This window comes from Peromyscus leucopus, chromosome 23 (genome assembly GCF_004664715.2).
Source record: "Peromyscus leucopus breed LL Stock chromosome 23, UCI_PerLeu_2.1, whole genome shotgun sequence".
NCBI classification, from domain to species: Eukaryota; Metazoa; Chordata; class Mammalia; order Rodentia; family Cricetidae; genus Peromyscus; species Peromyscus leucopus.
In genome coordinates this window covers 16,388,631-16,406,900 of record NC_051082.1, presented here as the reverse complement: position 1 = coordinate 16,406,900, position 18,270 = coordinate 16,388,631, and the positions used below count along the sequence as shown (strand labels likewise).

Below are 18,270 nucleotides of genomic sequence, written 5' to 3'. Positions count from 1 at the left end.
TTGGGTTCCCGTTCCCAGGCCTTTTGTGACAGGTCTTTGTGCCAGAAACGGAACATTTCTTATTGCTGCCTTGAAGCTCACTGCCTAGGCATGGGACAGGGAAGAGTGGCTGACTGAGCGGAGGCCGGCTGGCTGGGGAGAGACGGACTTCAATGATTGACTGTTGGACTGGGGGGAAGACTGACTGACTGACTGACTGACTGACTGGGAGAGTCTGGGGTGAGAAGTAAATTGCCACCTGGTTTCTTGTTGGGCTCAGGGCTTGTCTGTCCTCAGGCTTGGAACCCACAGGAGGGTGAGCAGGCAAAGTCACCTGCCGCTTAGAGGCTGGCCTACCAGGTGTCCTCAGTGTATCTTGGCATGCCGGGCGGCGGCTCCCCCGCCATTGGCTTGGCGTCCATGAAGGAACCGTAGGATGGAAGAGTGTCAACCCCCAACCTACACCCTATCCCCATCCATCATCCCTCTGGAAAGAGTCCCTATGTCTGTGAAGGAGTCATCGAATGGAGGGTGGATCCTCCCCTTCTGGATGTTTCTGTGATTGTGTTTGGCAGTCCTTGGCCTTGTTCTTGTGATCTATTATGTGGGAGTGTTTTAATCGGGCAGTGGGGACCTGCTGTGTGTCTGTGCACTGTGGGGGGTATGGGTTGGGTCATTTCATGCCTGGTCCCAAGGATGAGCCACCATGAAAGGCAGCCTGATCCAGCCAGGCCAGGAAAGTGGGCTCAGCTACATGGTGTGGCTGGTGTTGTGTGCTGCGTCTTCTGACTGCTGGGGATGGAACCTTCTGTAGGTGGCCTGGCTTTGAGGGCCATTCTGGGCCGTAAGGAGTTTGGTCCATGGTTTCAGGTTGCCTGGCCCCACAGCCCACACTGCCCTTCTGTTTGTGGGGAACAGAGGGGATGATATGACCACTGGGCTTGGGATCATACCTGCCACCACCTTCTTTTTGAGCTGCATGTTGAGACAGTCCCCTGGGTGATTCTGTTGGCAGGAGAACCGGAAGTCCCCAATGCGCCATGTCCCTCTGTTCTCGTGTTTTAGATGGCCGCGTGAGGCCAGCGGCAAAGTGCTGGGCTGGGAGCCAGCGCCTGGGGACAGGGACCCCTCAGGAGGAGGACAAATAGAATTGTAGGCCCTTCTAGTCGCAAGAGTGGTGGGGTGGGGGTAGGTGGGGCACCTGGTTGCCCAGGCTGCAGTTGTTCCCAGGAATAAAGCGGCCTGTGTCCGTGGAGTGCAGCTGCGTGGGGGTGGGGACGGCCGCTGACTTTGCCTGGCCTCCGCGTCTGCCAGCAGCTGCTGCCTTGGCCCAGAGGGGAGCAGGGTGGGGCTGGCCTCGCTGGGAGCCAGGGTATGGATTGTGCTGCTCAGTGATAACAGTGTGCCAGACTCCGGGCTGAGCATTTTGGATGCACCAAGGCTCACAACTCACTGTGGCGATATTACCCCTGCCTCTCTCCCCCCATTGTACGGATGGGTTCGATGAGGCAGGCAGCACCCATGTGCTATCTGAGGTCACAGAGCTGAGTCCTACAGAGCGAGCCTGGGATCGGAGCCCAGCAGGACATCCCAAGTGCAGCCTGGGTGGTCCCTGACTCTAGCTAGAGAACAGAGGAAACCCAGGAGGAGCCAGGTGCAGGGAGGGCCATGTGTGAGATGCATCGTCAGTCAGGGAGGAGCAGCCCTCAGCCCCGATGAAAGACTCCCATGGTTAAAAAAGAGCCAGGTGGGGTGGCAAGGACCATCCTCCTGCATGTGGGAGGCTGAGACAGGAGGATGTCAAGTTCAGTGACATCCTGGGCAACAGGAAGAGAAGGCTCAGCAGCTAGGAGCACGTGTCGAAGACCCAGGTCTGGTTCCCAGCATCCACATAGCTCACAACGGCCTGTAACCCCAGTTCCAGGGGTTTTGACCTCCAAAGAGACAAGGCATGCATGTACATACATGTAGACAAAGCAGCCATAAAATAAAACAAATCTTTCAAAGATCGAAAGTAGAAAATGGCTTAGGTGGTAGGTCCGTGGTAGAGTGCTTACTTAGCATGCGTAAGGCCCCAGGTTCGAACTCCGCAAAAGCAGAGACGAGAAGTGAGGCCTGGTGACTGCTGGTCCCTGTGTGTTGTGACAGTGTGTCTTCTGAGGGGCTGACTGCTCCAGAGCAGGGTCTGCAGCCTGCTTGCATGGACTGTCGTGTGTCTGTGGAGGGTCTACGGGGCTGGGCCGGAGGGGTCACCATCGGTCTCATTTCTGTTCTGGGGGAACAGGAGAGATAGATAGACCTAGGAGGAGGCGGTAGGGACTGTCATGATTCATGTGACATGGCAGCCTCCTAGATTTTGCCTTCAGAGAACACAGCCATGGGAAGGGTGGCCAGGACCAGGCGGGAAGGCAGGACCCACATCCAGAGTGACTGCTTGGGATGGGAACTTGGTGCGCCGCAGCCTGAAGTCATGTGCCAGGGTCACCTGGGTGATCACGCTCTGCTCCTGTCCACCTACAGGACCGTAGCCTGTCAGGCAAGCTGGAGCCCGTGTCACCCCCCAGTCCACCGCACGCTGACCCGGAGCTGGATCTGGCACCGTCTCGGCTGTCCAAGGAGGAGTTGATCCAGAACATGGACCGTGTGGACCGTGAGATCACCATGGTGGAGCAGCAGATCTCCAAGCTGAAGAAGAAGCAGGTGAGTCGTGAGGACAGGAGGGGGATTCCAGTGAAGGCAGGAGCCTGGCCCCACGTCTCCAGATGCCCAGAGTCATGTGATTGCCTGTTTTTCTGGGGATGTGTCTTGACTCTGGAAGCCTCCGGAGTAGGCACACATCTGAACTTCGACATGAGGAGACAAATGGGATCTGGGAGCAGGGCAGTGAGAGCTTCTAAGATGGTAGTTCAGAATCCCAGAGCGAGGCTGGCCTCTGGTGTGGTTGGTCAGGTCAGCCCTGCCAGGCTGATGGAGAACTCAGGTCTTTGGTCCTCCAGGCCTGGCTTGGGGGGTGTTGAAGCCTCCACTGTGTGCATGAATATTGACTGGGACTGGAGGCTAAGTGTCTAGAGTTGTTGCTGTTACTAGTTTTCTTCCTCTTCCTCCTCTTCTCCCCTCCTCCTCCTCTTCCCTAAATTGCATTTTGAATGGTATCTTATAAAAGAATGTTTAAAAAAAAAAACTCATGCCGGGCGGTGGTGGCGCACGCCTTTAATCCCAGCACTCGGGAGGCAGAGGCAGGCGGATCTCTGTGAGTTCGAGGCCAGCCTGGTTTCCAAAGCGAGTTCCAGGAAAACCAAAAAAAAAAAAAAAACAAAAAAAAACAACTCATTTATTTGTGTGTGTGTGCACACACACACTTAATAGTAGAGGAACATTTATGGTAGTCAATTCTCTGTTTCTATCTTATGGATTGTCAGCTTGCTTTGCCCTGCCCCTTCCCCCTCTTTTTTTTTGAAGACAGGTCTCACTGTGTACCCCTGACTGGCCTGAAACTCTCGATGTACAGAAGGTTGGCCTCGAACTTACAGAGGCCCTCTTGCCTCTGCCTCTTGAGTGCTGGGATTAAAGGAATGTGTCCCCACGCCTGTACCGCCCCCCAGATATATTTGTAAATTTTGATCTCTGTGTGAGTGTGTGTAGGTATGTGCTTGTGTGTTCCTGCACAGCCAGAAGAGGGCATCAGATGCCCTGGAGTTGGAGTTAAAGGCGGTTGTGAGCTGTCCAGTTTGGGTACTGGGAACTGAACTCGGTTCTTTGCAAGAGTGGTACATAGTATTAACCTTTGACCAGTCTGTCTACTCCACCCCGAAACTAAAATTCCCAAGCATCAATGCATCATTTTAAAGTTTGCAGTTCAGTGGCGATGGACCATGTCGTCTTACTTCCTCCATTGTTCTGAAAGACCCAGGCCATTAGCAGCATCCCACCTCCCAGCCCAGAGTCAGAGTCACCCTTGTACACCGGTCTGTGGAGCTACTCTCTGGACAGGTCACATGCAGACTCAAAAATATTTGCCTTTTGTGTCTCTGGCTCTTGTCCTCAGCATAAGGATTTTAAGATTCACAGAGAATAGATGGACCTCATTCCTCTTCGTAGAAAAGTATTTTATCGTATGGCTGTATTGTGCTTTGTCCTATGTGTTTGAACAACTGTTCTGGTTCTCCTGGGTATAGATTTGCTGGTTCCTGTCTGTGATGGTGACTGTGTGTCAGTGACGTATACTGTGGCCATTTCCACAGTGTGTCAGTGAGGTGTACCGTGGCCATTTCCAGTTTGTCAGTGAGGTGTACCGTGGCCATTTCCACAGTGTGTCAGTGAGGTACACCATGGCCATTTCCACAGTGTGTCAGTGAGGTACACTGTCCCACAGTGGCTGGCCCACATGCAGCCCAGCAACTGCTCCTGAGGGTTGCATGCAGGATTTCTGCGTTCTCACCCAACGAGTTTCCAGATTACCCTGGGCCAGGGCTCATCCCTGTGCCGTGTATGGCTGAGGGTTGTGTGAGGCCTGGCTTCCTTATAGCCCCGCCCACACCAGGACTTGTTGTGCAGGGTCTTTTGGGATCCTCCAAACACCATTGTAGGGTGTGCAGTGACTCTGGAGCCCTGAGGGATGGAAGTAAGGTCTGACGTCAGGCTTGAGAGGAAGGCTGTACCCAAGTAAGTCAGTGTTTTGTTCTGGTCCCCGGGGAGCGTCTTTACCCTTCATGCTTAAGTTTCCTGGCTTCAGTTTTTGGCTGGAATGTGAGGGCTGCCACCAGGGGTCACTACAGGACCAAGGTAGCTTGCCTCCTCTGGTCTCAATGCTGGCTGTTCCTGCCCCATCCTCTCCCTGTTTGGGGCCACGAAGCTCTGCTCCCCTGTGACTGAACATGCCAGCTTTTTAGCACATAACAGGCAGAGTGGAGCATGCTCTGGTAGCATCGTGACACCCTCTGGAGGTCATCCCATCAGGCATTAGCCTCTTGGGAAACGTGAGATCCGTGTCTTGAACTCTAATTTTGGTTTCTCTCTTTGAGGTAAAGCGGACAGCCGCAGCAGGAAGGGGTGCCAGGTATGAGGGAATGAAGGAGAGGTCCAGTGTGAAGATGCAGGCATGTGATGCTGCTGGTGGTGGTGGTGGTGGTGGTGGTGGTGGTGATGATGCTGCTGCTGCTGCTGATGCTGGTGATGATAATGAGGATGCTGATGCTGATGCTGGTGGTCGTTAGGGTGGTACTAGATGTGATGGGGATGGTAATGGAAGTGGTGGTGATGGTAGTGGTGATGATGATGGTGATGGAGGTGATGGGGTGAGGGTGGGGATGATAAGGGTGGTGGTGGTGGTGGTGATGACACAGATCGTGACGATGGTGATGATGTTGATGATAGTGATCACGGTGGTAACAATGGTGATGATGATTATAATGGTGCTCACGACGGTGATGAAGGTGATTTGATGGGTGGTGGCGGTGATGTCGATGGCCATGGTGGCTGTGGTGATGATGGTGGTGATGATAATGGTGGTTATAAAGGTGATGACGGGGGTGGGGAAGGTGCTGATGGCTGTAGTTGTGATGATGGTGGCCATGGTGGTGGCCATGATGGTGTTGGTGATCATGGTGCTAGTGGTGATGAAGATGATTATGATGCTGATGATGGTGGAGATGGTGTGACCGTGATGTTGGTGGTGATGGTGTGATGGAAAGCACTGTCTGCCTCCCCCAGCACTCTGCGTGTATCTTCTGGTTTAGCCTTCAGAAGATTGGAAACTCTGCCTTCCCCAGGGAGGAGTAGGAGGTTTAGAGACCTGGTGTAACGTCCCCAGGCTGCATGGTTGTGAGGGTCAGGTGTTCCAGGCTGAGGGCTTCACTCTGCCTGCAGCGTCTGCTGGGGCCGTGGAGCTCGCAGTGGGGCCGGTGGGTAAGAGTGTAGGCAGGGGCTGGAGGGATGGCTCAGCAGTGAAGAGCACTGATTGCTCTTCCAGGGGACCCGGGTTCAATTCCCAGCACCCACATGGCAGCTCACAGCTGTCTGTAACTCCAGTTCTAGGGTACTCGACACCCTCACACAGACATACATACACTAATGCACATAAAATTAAAAACAAAAAAAGTGTAGCGCAGTGCTGCACCTACGTGGCCTCATTAGTCCTCATTGCAGCCCAGATGAGAACTGAGACCTACTGAGGAAGAGCACCCCTCTGGGGCAGGATTTGAACCCAGAAAGCCTGGTTCAGGCTGGATGCACAGCCACCAGGGAGCCTGGCCGAGGAGGGCACAGAGTCTCTGGGTGACTCACAGGAAACGGCGATCAGCCTGACTTCCTGTGTGTGGCTGCAGGCAAGCGGGGGGACCAGTGCCTCAGCTTCCGGCCTGCACCGCTCACTCCCACTGTCCCTGTCCCTGCAGCAACAGTTGGAGGAGGAGGCCGCCAAGCCGCCCGAGCCCGAGAAGCCCGTGTCGCCGCCACCCATAGAGTCCAAGCACCGAAGCCTGGTCCAGATCATCTACGACGAGAACCGGGTACGCCCTGCAGGCGCGGGCAGGGTTGGGAGGGGTGGCCCGTGGGACACCGTATGACACAGGCGTCAGACAGGAGAGTGAGGGGCCAGCTGGTCACAGATGCGCTGTCACCTCGTACGTCCACCGCAAGCAGATCAGTGACACGTGGTGTTCCAGTATTTTCATGCCCGTCAGCTGCCTGGCTGATCCTAGGAAGGGGCGCGTGGGAGGCATTTCCATCTTTCATATGGAGAAACTGAGGCCCACAGAAGGGGGGAGACTTGTTCTGAGCCATACAGCTGGGATATGGTAGATGGGAGATTTGAACTGGCCTCCTGAGCTGCGGGGCTTGATTCTCAGCCTCTGCTGCCGCCTGGCACTTGATGGGTGGGAGGGATGCTCCTGTCTCTTACCCCTTTGGGACCCTCTGATTGGCCGATTCTCTGGCGAGCTTTGGACTGCCTCCAGCTTTCTGTATCTGAGAATATGGACCCAAAGCCCAGAGCAGGAGGAGGGCCAAGACTTGTGCCTCAGGGTCTGTAGGAAGTAGGTAGGTGTCCTTTATTGCTAAGGACGACACTAAGGCTCCGAGAGGGCAGGGGACCTGCCTGAGATTGCACAGCACGTTAGATTTGGGGCTGGGACCCAGAGCCAAGATTTAACTATCGTGTTCCAGGAGCCTGAAAGGGAGGTGATCAGAGAAGCGGCTCTCTCCAGCCGCAGTGGACACATGTTCCCAAGACCACCTTCCCGCTGCCCTCTGCTCAGCTCTCCTGCTTCACGTGGGGCCTCTCTGTACTTCTCCTCTAGTCCTGACACCTTCCCATCCCTGCCTTTGTGCTAGCTGAGGGCTGCATCCCAGCCTGGCGCAGTAGGGCTTGGCGGCAGGAGGGTAACACCTGTAACACCCTCATCCCTCTGCCTGGGCTGGTCCTGGAGCTGCCCTTACCCTCCCAGTTTCCTTTGAGGAATGGCAGGGCTTAGCACTCCCTGAGATGAATAGGATTAAATCTTAATCCCCCTTCCTCCCCGCTGGCTCTGCAAAGAGGCAGGACAAGGGCTGCCCAAGGCCTTGTGCATTTGGAGCGCATCCGTACTCAGGGCCAGCCAGTGGCTTTCCCACCTCCCTTGGGAGTTTGTGGGTAGCACAGCTGCAGTGTAGCCGCCAGAGGAGGGGTGTGTCACAGTTAGGGAAGGGGACGGAGATGGGTAAGGGGGCGGGGAGGGGCGGGGGCACTGGATGGGAGGGACTACTCCTTTGCTCTTCAGACTACGCTCTCCTTATTGCATCTGCTCACTTCTGTGGCTCTGTGTGTGTGGCAAGTGAGGGGCTGGGGTGGGCCCGTGGGGTCACCATGCATTCACTCGGCAGACACTCGTGTCTGCTTGGCACAGACTGTGGCTGTGTGTGCACAGCCTGGGTCCAGTCTGAACATGTATGTGCACTCAGAGGGTGTTGATCTAGATGTGGGGGCTGGCCTGTGACACTGGGGTGCTGTGCAGTATGTGGTGGTGGTTGAGGACTTGCCGGCCCCACCTGACCCCGGGGTCTCTGGATCCCGCAAAATGCCCAGGGGTCTCCAGACTTCTTGTTTGTTCCTTGGGCATCCTACCTGGTAGCCTGAAGCAGTGGTGTCTGCCTGGCTCCGGTTACCTTCTCCACAGGGTCAGACCTGCAGATAGATGTCTGTGCTCGCAGTCAGAGCTGAGGCATCAGGGGCCGGGCCAGTCTCCAGAGCTGGTCTGCTTTCCTTGATCGGGGTGTGTCTCTGTGACCTCCGATGTCCTGGCCAGCAGGCATCCCAAGCCTGAAGCTGGCCTACTAGAACTCCAAGTTGCCCTCCTCACCCTTGGGCGAGCCTGGCTCGGCTCTAATGAGTATGTACCAGCGGCTACAGTGAGCTGGCCTTGTCTCCACATAAGGATGAGAGATAATAGTGTTTGGGAACCTGCTGTATGCCAGGGCTGGTGTTAGTATGGTGGCCCAAGTGCCTGTTGTTTGCCAGTGTGGTGGGGTGGCTGGAGAGCCCGGCTAGGAGGTGACCTGGGAGGACAGGTCACTGTAGGTCCACCGAGAGAGCCCTGTGGCGCTGTTAGGTGTGAGGGGCTCAGTTAAGCCTGGTGGAGGAGGCTGCTGCCTAGTCCATGGCTGTCACTGTCCAGTGTACAGGCAGACCAGGCAGCCTAGGTTAGGAGGGGTTAGTCTCAGGGATTTGGGGACGTTGAGACCTCTCTGGGTGGTGGAGCCTGGCAGGACTCTGGGACAGCATGACAAGCAGGAAAGAAGTGTGAGGGCCTGGAGTGGCTAGATCTGGGGTGTCTGGGATCAGCGGGGCTGCTGGAGAGCAGGCCCCCCCCCCTCAAGCCATCTGAGCTGGGGGAGTGGCAGTTTCAGCTCCCAGGGTGGCAGAAGATGGTGAGGGGAGGAGTGTGTGGGGGTGGGGTGGGGAGTGTATGATGAGAGGGAGTAGGCTGCCTCAGTCACTGCCTCTGGGTTCCCGGCCACCCTTCCTGGGGTGTCCCCTGCCCCTGAGGAGGGACAGCAGACTTGCTCCTGAGGCCCTGCAGCACATCCTCCGACAAGCTGCGGGTCTGGCCACCTTAGTGGGTGTGGTTTGCGGGGGCACAGGGTCCTAGAACCCCCAGACCCAAGACCCTGCTCCAGCTGTGTGAGTCACGTTCCTGGGGACTCCTGTGTGTTTGGTGCCGCCCCCTTTACCTAAACACAAAAAGATGCCATGGCTGCACCAATGTGACCGCCTTGGCCCCGGTCCTGTGCCCTGGCCACGCCATCGCGCTGTTGGTCTCAGGGTCCTAGCTCGGCACAAAGGATCCAAGAGTTGGGTGCCACGGCCCTAGCCCTAGGCAGAGGTTAGTCTAAGCCCACACGCAATCCACTGCCCCTGCTGGGTGCGGGCGTGTTGAGGTGGTCTGCCTCTGCAGGGGTGCTGCTCTTGAGTAATGGGGGTAACTTCTGTGCAACCCCGAATTCTCTTCAGCGCCTACCTGGTCACCCTGCCTTCTGGCACATGGGTTCAGGCTTCTCCAGCGGCTTCTGGGTCCCCCATTCCAGTCCCTGTGGCCCCCTTCACTCCCCGCTTCCTGTGAGTCGGGCCTGGTGGTCCCAGTCTGGGCAGCCGGCCAGACGGCGGCACAATGTTGTCTTCATGCGTTGGCCCGAGAGGATGAGGTCCAGCCTATTGAGGGGCGCCCCCGCAGCCGTGGGGCCCTCTGCAGCACGCTTCTGTTTTCCTAATGAGTCCTGCGTTTGTGAAGGGAGGGACGGAGGCCAGAAATAGTCACTCTATTGTGAGACGGGATCCTAGACGGCTCCGTGGTCCCCTTTGCCTGCTGCACTGGCTCTGAGGTCAGCAGACGCCCGAGGCATCCAAGCCCGGCAGAAGGGAGCGGGTGAGGCTGTAGCCTGGTTAGCCATGGTCAGACACCCTAGCTAGCGCCAACCTGGGAGGGACCAGGGACGCCTGCAGGGTCGACTGGGGTCCTCCGTGCAGATTGGGCTTTACTCTCACCCCGGAGGCGCTGGTACCCGTCTGTTCCGAGTCTGCTTTTAATCCCACCCTTCTCTTTGCCCCGCAGAAGAAAGCAGAGGCCGCGCATCGGATTCTGGAAGGGCTGGGGCCCCAGGTGGAGCTGGTGAGCCAGGCTTGGCTGGGCAGGGTGGGAGGGTGGAGGAATGGGGTCGGGCAGCAGGTGTTGGGTGGAGGAGGAGTGGGAGGAGGAGGTGGGGGAAGTCATGTACTGCCCGGCACTGTCCCCAGGGGGAGGCAGGAAGCAACACCTCCTGATAAGGACGATGGCTGATAACTCTGGCCGCTGGGCTGTGAGCCTGTCCCTGCCCCTGAAGCCCGCCCGCTGCTCTAGCCCCACAGCAGAGTCCACCCCACGGTTGACTGGTCTGGATTCCTCTTCTTTGAGCTTGATGACCATGTAACCCTCCCTAGGACTCTTGACTGCTCAGTGCCTCTGCCTGGGACAGTGCCTGCCGGGGTGGGAAGGGTGGCCACGACTGTAATGATCATTATCATCGTCCTGCTGGCCTCAACTGTGTCACAGCAGGGTGGGAAGCAGCCGTGGCCTTAGGGGAACTGCTGGAGTGGGTGGTGCAGAAGGCCCCCCTCCCCCACTGCCCAAACCTGCACCGATGGTGCAGCATTGGATCACATCGGCTGCAGGCGGCGGGTGTTGCTGGCCCATTGGTACACAGGGTGGATGTGGGTCTGGAGTGTGTGCATCTTTACATCTTGGGGTACAGAGGAGTCCTGGGCACTGTGTCCTTGCTGAAGGCTGTGGGGCGGGGACCTCCTGGCTGGGTCTCTGGTGCACCCTCACACCGCCTGTTCCCAGAGAATCTGGGGGGGACAGACGAGCTCCTGTACTGCCTGTGGTGGGCTCTGTGACCCCTTCCTGCCCCTGGGACCTGGGCAGGGCTGCTGTTCACCACTGGGGCTCTCGCTTCCTTCATATAGTATCATTGAGTTGTACCACCCACTGCCCAGCCCAGCCTTTCTCTGCCTATGACACCATGGTCTAAAGGAGCCCTGTGTTGCTCGCTGCTCTTGGTCCTTCTGGATATTTCCTCTGAATGGAGCCATGCAGCCCATGGCCTTTTGTTCTCTCTCCTTTCTGCCTCACCCCGCCCCCAGCATCGGGTGCCTGCCCCCAGCACTGGGTGGCCACCCCCAGCGTCAGGTGCTCCCTGTTCTCCTACATTACTGCCAGTGTTGATAGCTTCGTCCCTTTTCAGGACTGCATCATATTCCCTTGTTTCTGGACTGCATTTTATCTTCCCATTCTCAGTTGATGACACTGGGTGGCCTTGGTTTTTGTCTACGGGGAATAAAGCCACACCAGCAAGAGCTGGAGCAAGCCGCATTTGTCTCTCTTGAGTCTGCCTACGAGTAGAGTAGCTGGCCTCGGTGTTGTTTTTCTCGCCTACGGAAGTTCCTGGCTAGTTTCTAAGGTGGCTACCCATTGAATATTCCCATTAGTGAGTGTGCCTTGGCCTGTTTCCTTTTTCTTCCATTCTGTTCAGACTCAAGGTTCTTTCCTCTTTATTTCTAGGTAGAACTAGGGGGCCAGGTGTGTGTGTGTGTGTCTGTGTGTGTCTCTCTGTGTGTGTTTGTGTGTCCGTCCGTCCGTCTTTGTGTCAGGCCTGAGGACATAATCCAGGAAGGGGAGTGCCACGACCTCTTTGCCCTTGGGAGAAAGGAATGTCTGTTGTTTGAGATAGATGCTCGCAGCAGCTGGTCCCTGGAGGTTTTGGTATCTGGACTGAGTTGGGGGAGGAGGTCAGCGGCCTGTGGTGAGGACGAGGCGGGGGTGCACCTGCTGATGGGCTCTTGCTGTGCTGGATCTCTGGGTATCGCCACCTTCCTCATTTTCTAGAAGAGGCTCAGGAAGGGTGGTGCTTTACCCAGCATCCCACAGAGAGATCACACAGTGTGCCAGTTGTGAGGGCGGCCAGGTCTTCAAGTGGCTGCCACGTGCATGCAGGGCTGACATTGTACAACACCTGCCTGGGTGCTGCCGACCGGGCTTTGGTCACTGAGCCACCATGAATTCTGGTTCTGTGATAAATCACTTGGACCAAAAGCAGCTTAGGGAAGGGTTTATTTCAGCTTCTGTCACAGTCCCTCATTGAGGGAAATCAGGGCAGGGACTCCGGTAGGAACTTGAAGCAGAAATTATGGAGGAACAATCTTTTTGGCTTTCTCACAAGTTTGTGCTCAGCTATCTTCCTTATACAACCCAGGACCACTTGCCTAGGGAATGATGCTGGCCACAGTGGGTTGGCCCTTCTGCATCAATTAACAGCCAAGGCAATCCCTCCCTAGACCTGCCTGTAGGCCAGTTTGATCTAGGCAATTCCTCAGTCCAGGTTTTCCTCTCAGATGACCCTAGGTGGTGTCAGGTTGACAATTAAGGTTAACCAGGACAGTCCGGTTCCTCTTCAGCTGCCGAGAGCATCTGGAAACCTTGGCATAGCAATGACAAAATAGTAACCATCTTGTCCCCGTGTGCCCAGAGGGAGAAAGAGAGGGAGGCGGAGGCTTCAGGGATTCTGCCTTGAGAGCCAGGGTATAGTTTGGAGATCTATGTAGGCATTGTGTACATGACCCCCATGGCCCTCTGTGTCCCAAGAGGGCCGGCCCTGTGCTGGGCAGGGACCAGGCTGGCCAGGTGGGATGCTGGGGCCTCTGCTCTGCACAGCTCTGCGTCCGTTGCTTCCTTCCTGCTCTGAGGCGTTACTCTGAGAGCTCAGAGTCCCCGTGGGCTGGGCTGTCACTCCATCTCTTACAAGCTTGGTCACACCAACGCTGGCTTGTAGCCAGGCTGAAAGGGTGCCCACGCCCACAGCTGCCCAGGGCTCCAGTGTGCAGCTGTAACCATTTGTCTTGAGTGGGGAGGGCAGTTACGTCCTCACTGCAGCAGAGTGCAAGCCACCCGGTGTCCCCGTCCCTCCCCAGGTCCAGTCCTCGGCCCCTGTGAAGATGGCCTCAGGGTGTTCACCCAGTGCTGACTCCCCTAGCCGTTTCCCTACAAGGTGTTCGTTGGGGCAGCAGAGCCCCTCAGTGCCTAGGGCCCAGCGTTGTGCCAACTCCCCGGAAGGTGGGTTGGGGTCTGTCCCCTGCCTCCCTCTCGGGTGTGGGTGTTCCCTTTGTCCTCTCATGCTGGGAACATGTTTTGCTCACTGCCCCATGCTGGGGTCAGCGATCGTGGCCTCCACCCCTTCCTGTCCCCGTAGGGCTTTTCTCCATCTTTAAAACCAAACAATGGCAAACCTGTCAGTACATCTGGAATGTTCTGGGCTATTCGCACATCCTGTGAGGTGGGTTCTCTGCTCTGTACCCATTTTCTAGATGAGGGAATTCAGGCTTATCTGTCCCTGGAGTCTGAGGTCATTCACGCTGACGTTTGTTTTAATGGCACCCGGGGAACACAATGGATCAAATGATGCTTTTCTGAGTGCCAGGAAAGAACATCTTCATAGGGCCCCCGACTCCTGAGACGCGGTCTTACAACCTTCTTCATTCAGTAGTGTCAGGCCCCTCCTCCCTGTTAGGGCAGTTCTGCAGTGAGTCTGACTGCTGGCCTTCTTGTTGCCTTATCCATTCTTCCCCTCCTAGGCTAGGGATGCTTCCTCATTTCAGGCTGTGTGCCCACACGAGGTGCTGGTCCATGGCCTCTTGTCACCAGGAGAGCAGTTGAGCCTGTCTGAGCCCCTGGTGAGTTGCCATGGCTTGCGAGAACCGTGTCCGTGATGCCAGCCTGGCTGCAGATGACCTGCCTCATCTCTGAGCAGTAGGGGCCTGTCAGGGGCATGAGGAGGCTGGTGTGGTTCCTACACTGGTCCAGTGCTGTGTCTGCCACCTGTGGAAACTCCCCGCAGATGTCTCTGCCCTGCCCAGGGGCCCAGGACTTCACAGGGTTCTTGTAGGTGTGGGTGTATAGTAAGGAAAGGGCACAGAAGGAGGCAGGAACCGGATGCAGCCAGGGGGAATGGGGTGGAGTTCAGGCGGTGGGCATGTTTTACCACCGGTCTCAAGCTTCCCATCTGTGCAGTGGGTTGCAATTGCAACGTGAGCAACCACTCTGTGTCAGAGCAGCAGGCTCAGGAGCTAGACGCCTGTGGCCTTGTCTCTACAATCTGGAAGCCAGCAGAGACCTCTGAGAGGTAGTGGGTGGGTCCCTGCTCCATCTGTGGCCTCTCCATGTCCCTCCAGCAGGCTGTGTAAGGTCTATACCTTGGAGAGAGGAAGCCATTACATGGAGGACACAGACCATTGGTGCAGCTTCTGACCCCTGACCGCCCACTGTCCTTCCTGTGCTCTGAAGCTCCGTTCTCCCATGTAGGTGGCCCTGGCTTGTGGGTCCCTGCTGAGGGAGTCTATGGTGTCCTCAGCCCGAGGCCCACCCTTGTTCCTTACAAGGCAGACATTTCTCCGATTTCTATCTGCTGCCACCGTGGACACTCACTGGGCACACTTGTGTACACGACCCAGGATTCTTGGGCATCTGGCATCTCAGGCCAGCTTCTTCTGTCCAGAGGAGAGGCCTCGGTGGCCTCCTGCAGGCCAGTGGGGAGAGGTCACTTCTTGGCAGTTGTAGCTGGGCTCTGCAGAGTCTGTGTGTCTGTCTGTGCCTGCCACCCGCTGCCCGCAGCTTCCCACTCTTGGTTTGTTATGGTCTTTGTGGTCCAGGGAAAAGGCCTTGTTAGCACCAGGGCTGTGGGTTTCCATGGTGATCTCGATGCCAAGCCAACTCCAAGCATCTTGCAGATAGACTACTCTGCCTAGGGTGGGGCCTGGCCTGGTCCCCACAGCTGGGCCCTGTAACACAGTTCCAGCCCTTCCCTGGCCAGGTCCTCTGTGTCCCTCTGTCCCTGATTATTCAGCCAGCAGACAGGTAGTGGTGCTAGTTACTGCTGGGGCTGAGTTCTTCTCTAACGGCGTCCTTCTGCTGTGGTGCGTGGTGTGGGTTCTGGCTGGTGCCACGGTGCCACCCTGTCGCCCACCGCATCCGTCTCTGACATACTTCTCCCTTTCCCCGCAGCCTCTGTACAACCAGCCATCCGACACACGCCAGTACCATGAAAACATCAAAATGTGAGTCACTGCTGCAGTGGGGCTAGCCCAGTCCTGGGGATCGGGAGACCGTCGGCAGTCGGGGCGGAAGTCGAGCAGGCCTGGGGCAGAGGGAGTGGTAGCTTGGAAACAGAGACTGGAGGCAGGAAGCCATGGTGTCAGGAGACAGGCTGGGCAGAGGGGAGCGTTAGCTGTGGGCCGCTGTGGGCCCCACTCGGTGTCCGAGGCAGCTTCCAGAAGCTTCACGAGCCATGTCTCAGTGATGGGCCTTTCCCCAGATGGAGGCAGGGGGAGATAATGTCTCTTAGGCACCATACAGTGAGGTGCAGCAGGGATGCCAGGCTGTGCTGGGGTCTGCGGCTGGTGTCCTTCTGCTTTGGGGGTGGAGTGGGGGGTGGAGGGTGGAACTGCTGGAAGGTGGCCTGCTTCCTGGGATGCTTTAATGGGAGTAGCTCCCATCAGTGGGCTGTAGAAGCGACATCACCACCCAGAAACCAAAGCCGGAAAGGCCTGGAGCACATGGGCTGTGTATTAGGTGTGGGGAAGGCTGCGGGTGAGGGTGTTAGGGATGGATGGTTGGAATAGTGGAGTTTGCCACTGTGGGCGCGCACAGGTATTGGCTGGTGGCCTTGGAGTGTGGTTTGGTGGACTCTGTAGGTGGCGATACAGAGATCTGGCCAGTGTCCTGGAAGCCAGTGTCTCCTTGGTTCTCAAGTGTCACTGATGCTGGGCTCTAGGAGGCCCCTGTGTGGCTTCTGGAGTTGTGTGTGGTCACACCCGCCACCCTCTGGTGTCTCCCGGAGTATCTTGCCATGCTTGCCGACCCTGCGGGCCCTGCCCCAGCACTGCCGTGTGGGGCCCAGCTGCCGCCATGGCTGCCTCTGTTGCTTGTGGTCCATTCGCTGCCCAGGCCCAGAGTCCTTCTCCTTCTCCTGTCTGTGTGGGGCCTGCCCAGCTGGCTGGTCTCCATGGGGAGAGGGGCTGCGGGAGAGGGGGGGGGACAGGCCGTTGTGGGGCCTTGTTACAGTTTCTCTAGGGTTGGGGGGCATGTGCCACCAAGCCTGGCTACTGGAACATTCATTCATTCATTCATTCATCCATTCATTCACTCACTCACCCACTCACTCATTCACTCGCTGATGTTACCAGGTCCAAGCCTCACCCCGTGGACTTGGGACAATATGGGCCTATTCCTTGCTCTGGTTATGGTGAGCATCAGAGAAAAGTAAGGACTTCAGTAACCAAGAAAATCTCTACTCACGTGAGGCTTGTCCAGCCCAACTTTAACCCCCTGACACTTGTGGGGTGGGTTTCTTACATGTGTTGGGACAAGGTCTCAGTGGGTGGCCCTGGCTAGCCTGGAACCTCCTGAGTTCTGGGATTCCAGGATGTCCTGCCATACGTAGCTGAGGCAGCTGATGATCACGGAATAGGCCAGTGATTTTGCAAAGCTTTTATTGCTTAAACAAAGCGATGTTCGTCAGGAGAGTCACAGGATGTTCCAGGTTAGAGAAACAGCCATGGATCCAAGCCGTAGAGCTATGTGCCTTGGGCAGTGTGGCCAAGCTGTTACTCCACTTACCAGGGTAGAAAAGGAATTGGTTTCTTTGATGCCCCATGGCTCTGTTGGACACTGGATCTGTCTGGGCGTGGTGGCGTAGGCCTGTGGGCCCAGGGGGCGGAGGTAGGTGGGTGAGTAAAAGGTAGCCAGGGCTCCAAAGGAAGAGCCCAGTAGCTTCAAACAAACAAACAAACAAACAAACAAACATGTAAAGACAAAAGGAAGAAAGAGGAGGGAAGTGCTCTGGTCTTGAGTCTACACTGGTTGGGGCGACCACCCAGCCACACAGTTCTAGCTAATAAGTCTTAAATACAGCTCCGAGGACGCGAGCTTTTTGTAAATAAACAGTTTCCTGTTTAGCAAGTTCATATATGAGTGCATTATGAGCTGCTTCATGCTTAGAGCTCTGGGGCTTGTTGGAGGCACCATTAACAGCCCGGCCACTGTGGCCCGGCCCAACGTCGCCCTGTTAAATCTCCATGGTCCTTCCCTGTAAAGAGAGTCAACGGAGTGAGAGGAGGGTGGGGGAAGGGACTCTGGCCGGAGACCTGGGGCAGGATGTCTGGCTGAAGATTGCAGCTGCTGGGCCGTGTGGAACATCCCAGGCAGATGGGACCAGCAGTGTAAAGGTCCCGCGGCCGTGCTGAGCCATTGCAGACTGCCGCAGCCCCAGGCCAGATCAGTCAGGCCCGGGAGGGTGCTGCTTGTCCTTCCGGCCTGGTCACCGGCTGCAAAGACGCGGCCTTTAGTGTGGGACGTGCTGTGCTGGGAGTTTCTCTTCAGGTTCACTCTGGTGGCCACTGGGAGAAAGGGCCATCGGGACACCGTGGGAAAGCCCTGGAGAGCCATGGGCGGTGAGGTATGGAGGCATGGGGCCCATGGTTTCCAGGCCAGGGCTGGGCGACATGTGATAATGCAAAGCCACCTTTTGACTGGGAAAACAGTGCCATTACTTACTGGGGACCAGGAGACTTCAGCTGTGGCCATGGGCTCCCTTGGTAGCTCTTGACTCCATTCCTGCTGACCAGGTATGGCTGTGGTTGAGTCAGGGGGACAGCGAAACCTGGAGCCGGGACACAGGGGTCCTGGCATCTGTTCCTTTTTCTCTTTCTCTTGTTTTGGTTGTTTTTGTTGTTGTATTTTTGAGACAAGAGTTTCTCTTTGTAGCCCCAGCCAGGAACTCACTCTGTAGCCCAGGCTGGCCTTGAACTCAGAGATCCTCCTGCCTCTGCCTCCTGAGTGCTGGGATTAAAGGCGTGCACCACCATCACTCAGCTTTTCTTTCTTTCTTTCTTTCTTTCTTTCTTTCTTTCTTTCTTTCTTTCTTTCTTTCTTTCTTTCTTTCTTTCTTTCTTTCTTTCTTTCTTTCTTTCTTTCTTCTCTCTCTCTCTCTCTCTCTCTCTCCCTCCCTCCCTCCTCCCTCCCTCCCCTCCCTCCCTCCCTCCCTCCCTCCTCCCTCCCTCCCTCCCTCTTTTTAAGCAGCTTTTGGTCAGAGTTTGCATACCGTTCACCCTTTAAAGTTAGAAAGGCTTTTACTTGGCCGCTGAGGTATGAGCTGGTCAGCATGGGTCTAATGCAGCATCACTCGGGAATCTTGATGTCTCTTCGTTTCTACCTGGTCAAGGACCCCTCCAGTCTT

The 18,270-nt window shown here is 56.4% G+C and overlaps 1 protein-coding gene across 1 annotated transcript in view; it reads left to right on the top strand.

Annotated features, from left to right (window-relative positions):
• Positions 1-18,270, top strand: part of Ncor2 (nuclear receptor corepressor 2) — a 150,017-nt gene that overhangs the window by 53,134 nt on the left and 78,613 nt on the right. The window contains 4 exon segments of the mRNA XM_028894308.2: positions 2,500-2,679; positions 6,372-6,485; positions 10,062-10,118; positions 15,039-15,091. Of these exon segments, the coding sequence (XP_028750141.1) occupies positions 2,500-2,679; positions 6,372-6,485; positions 10,062-10,118; positions 15,039-15,091 (404 nt within the window).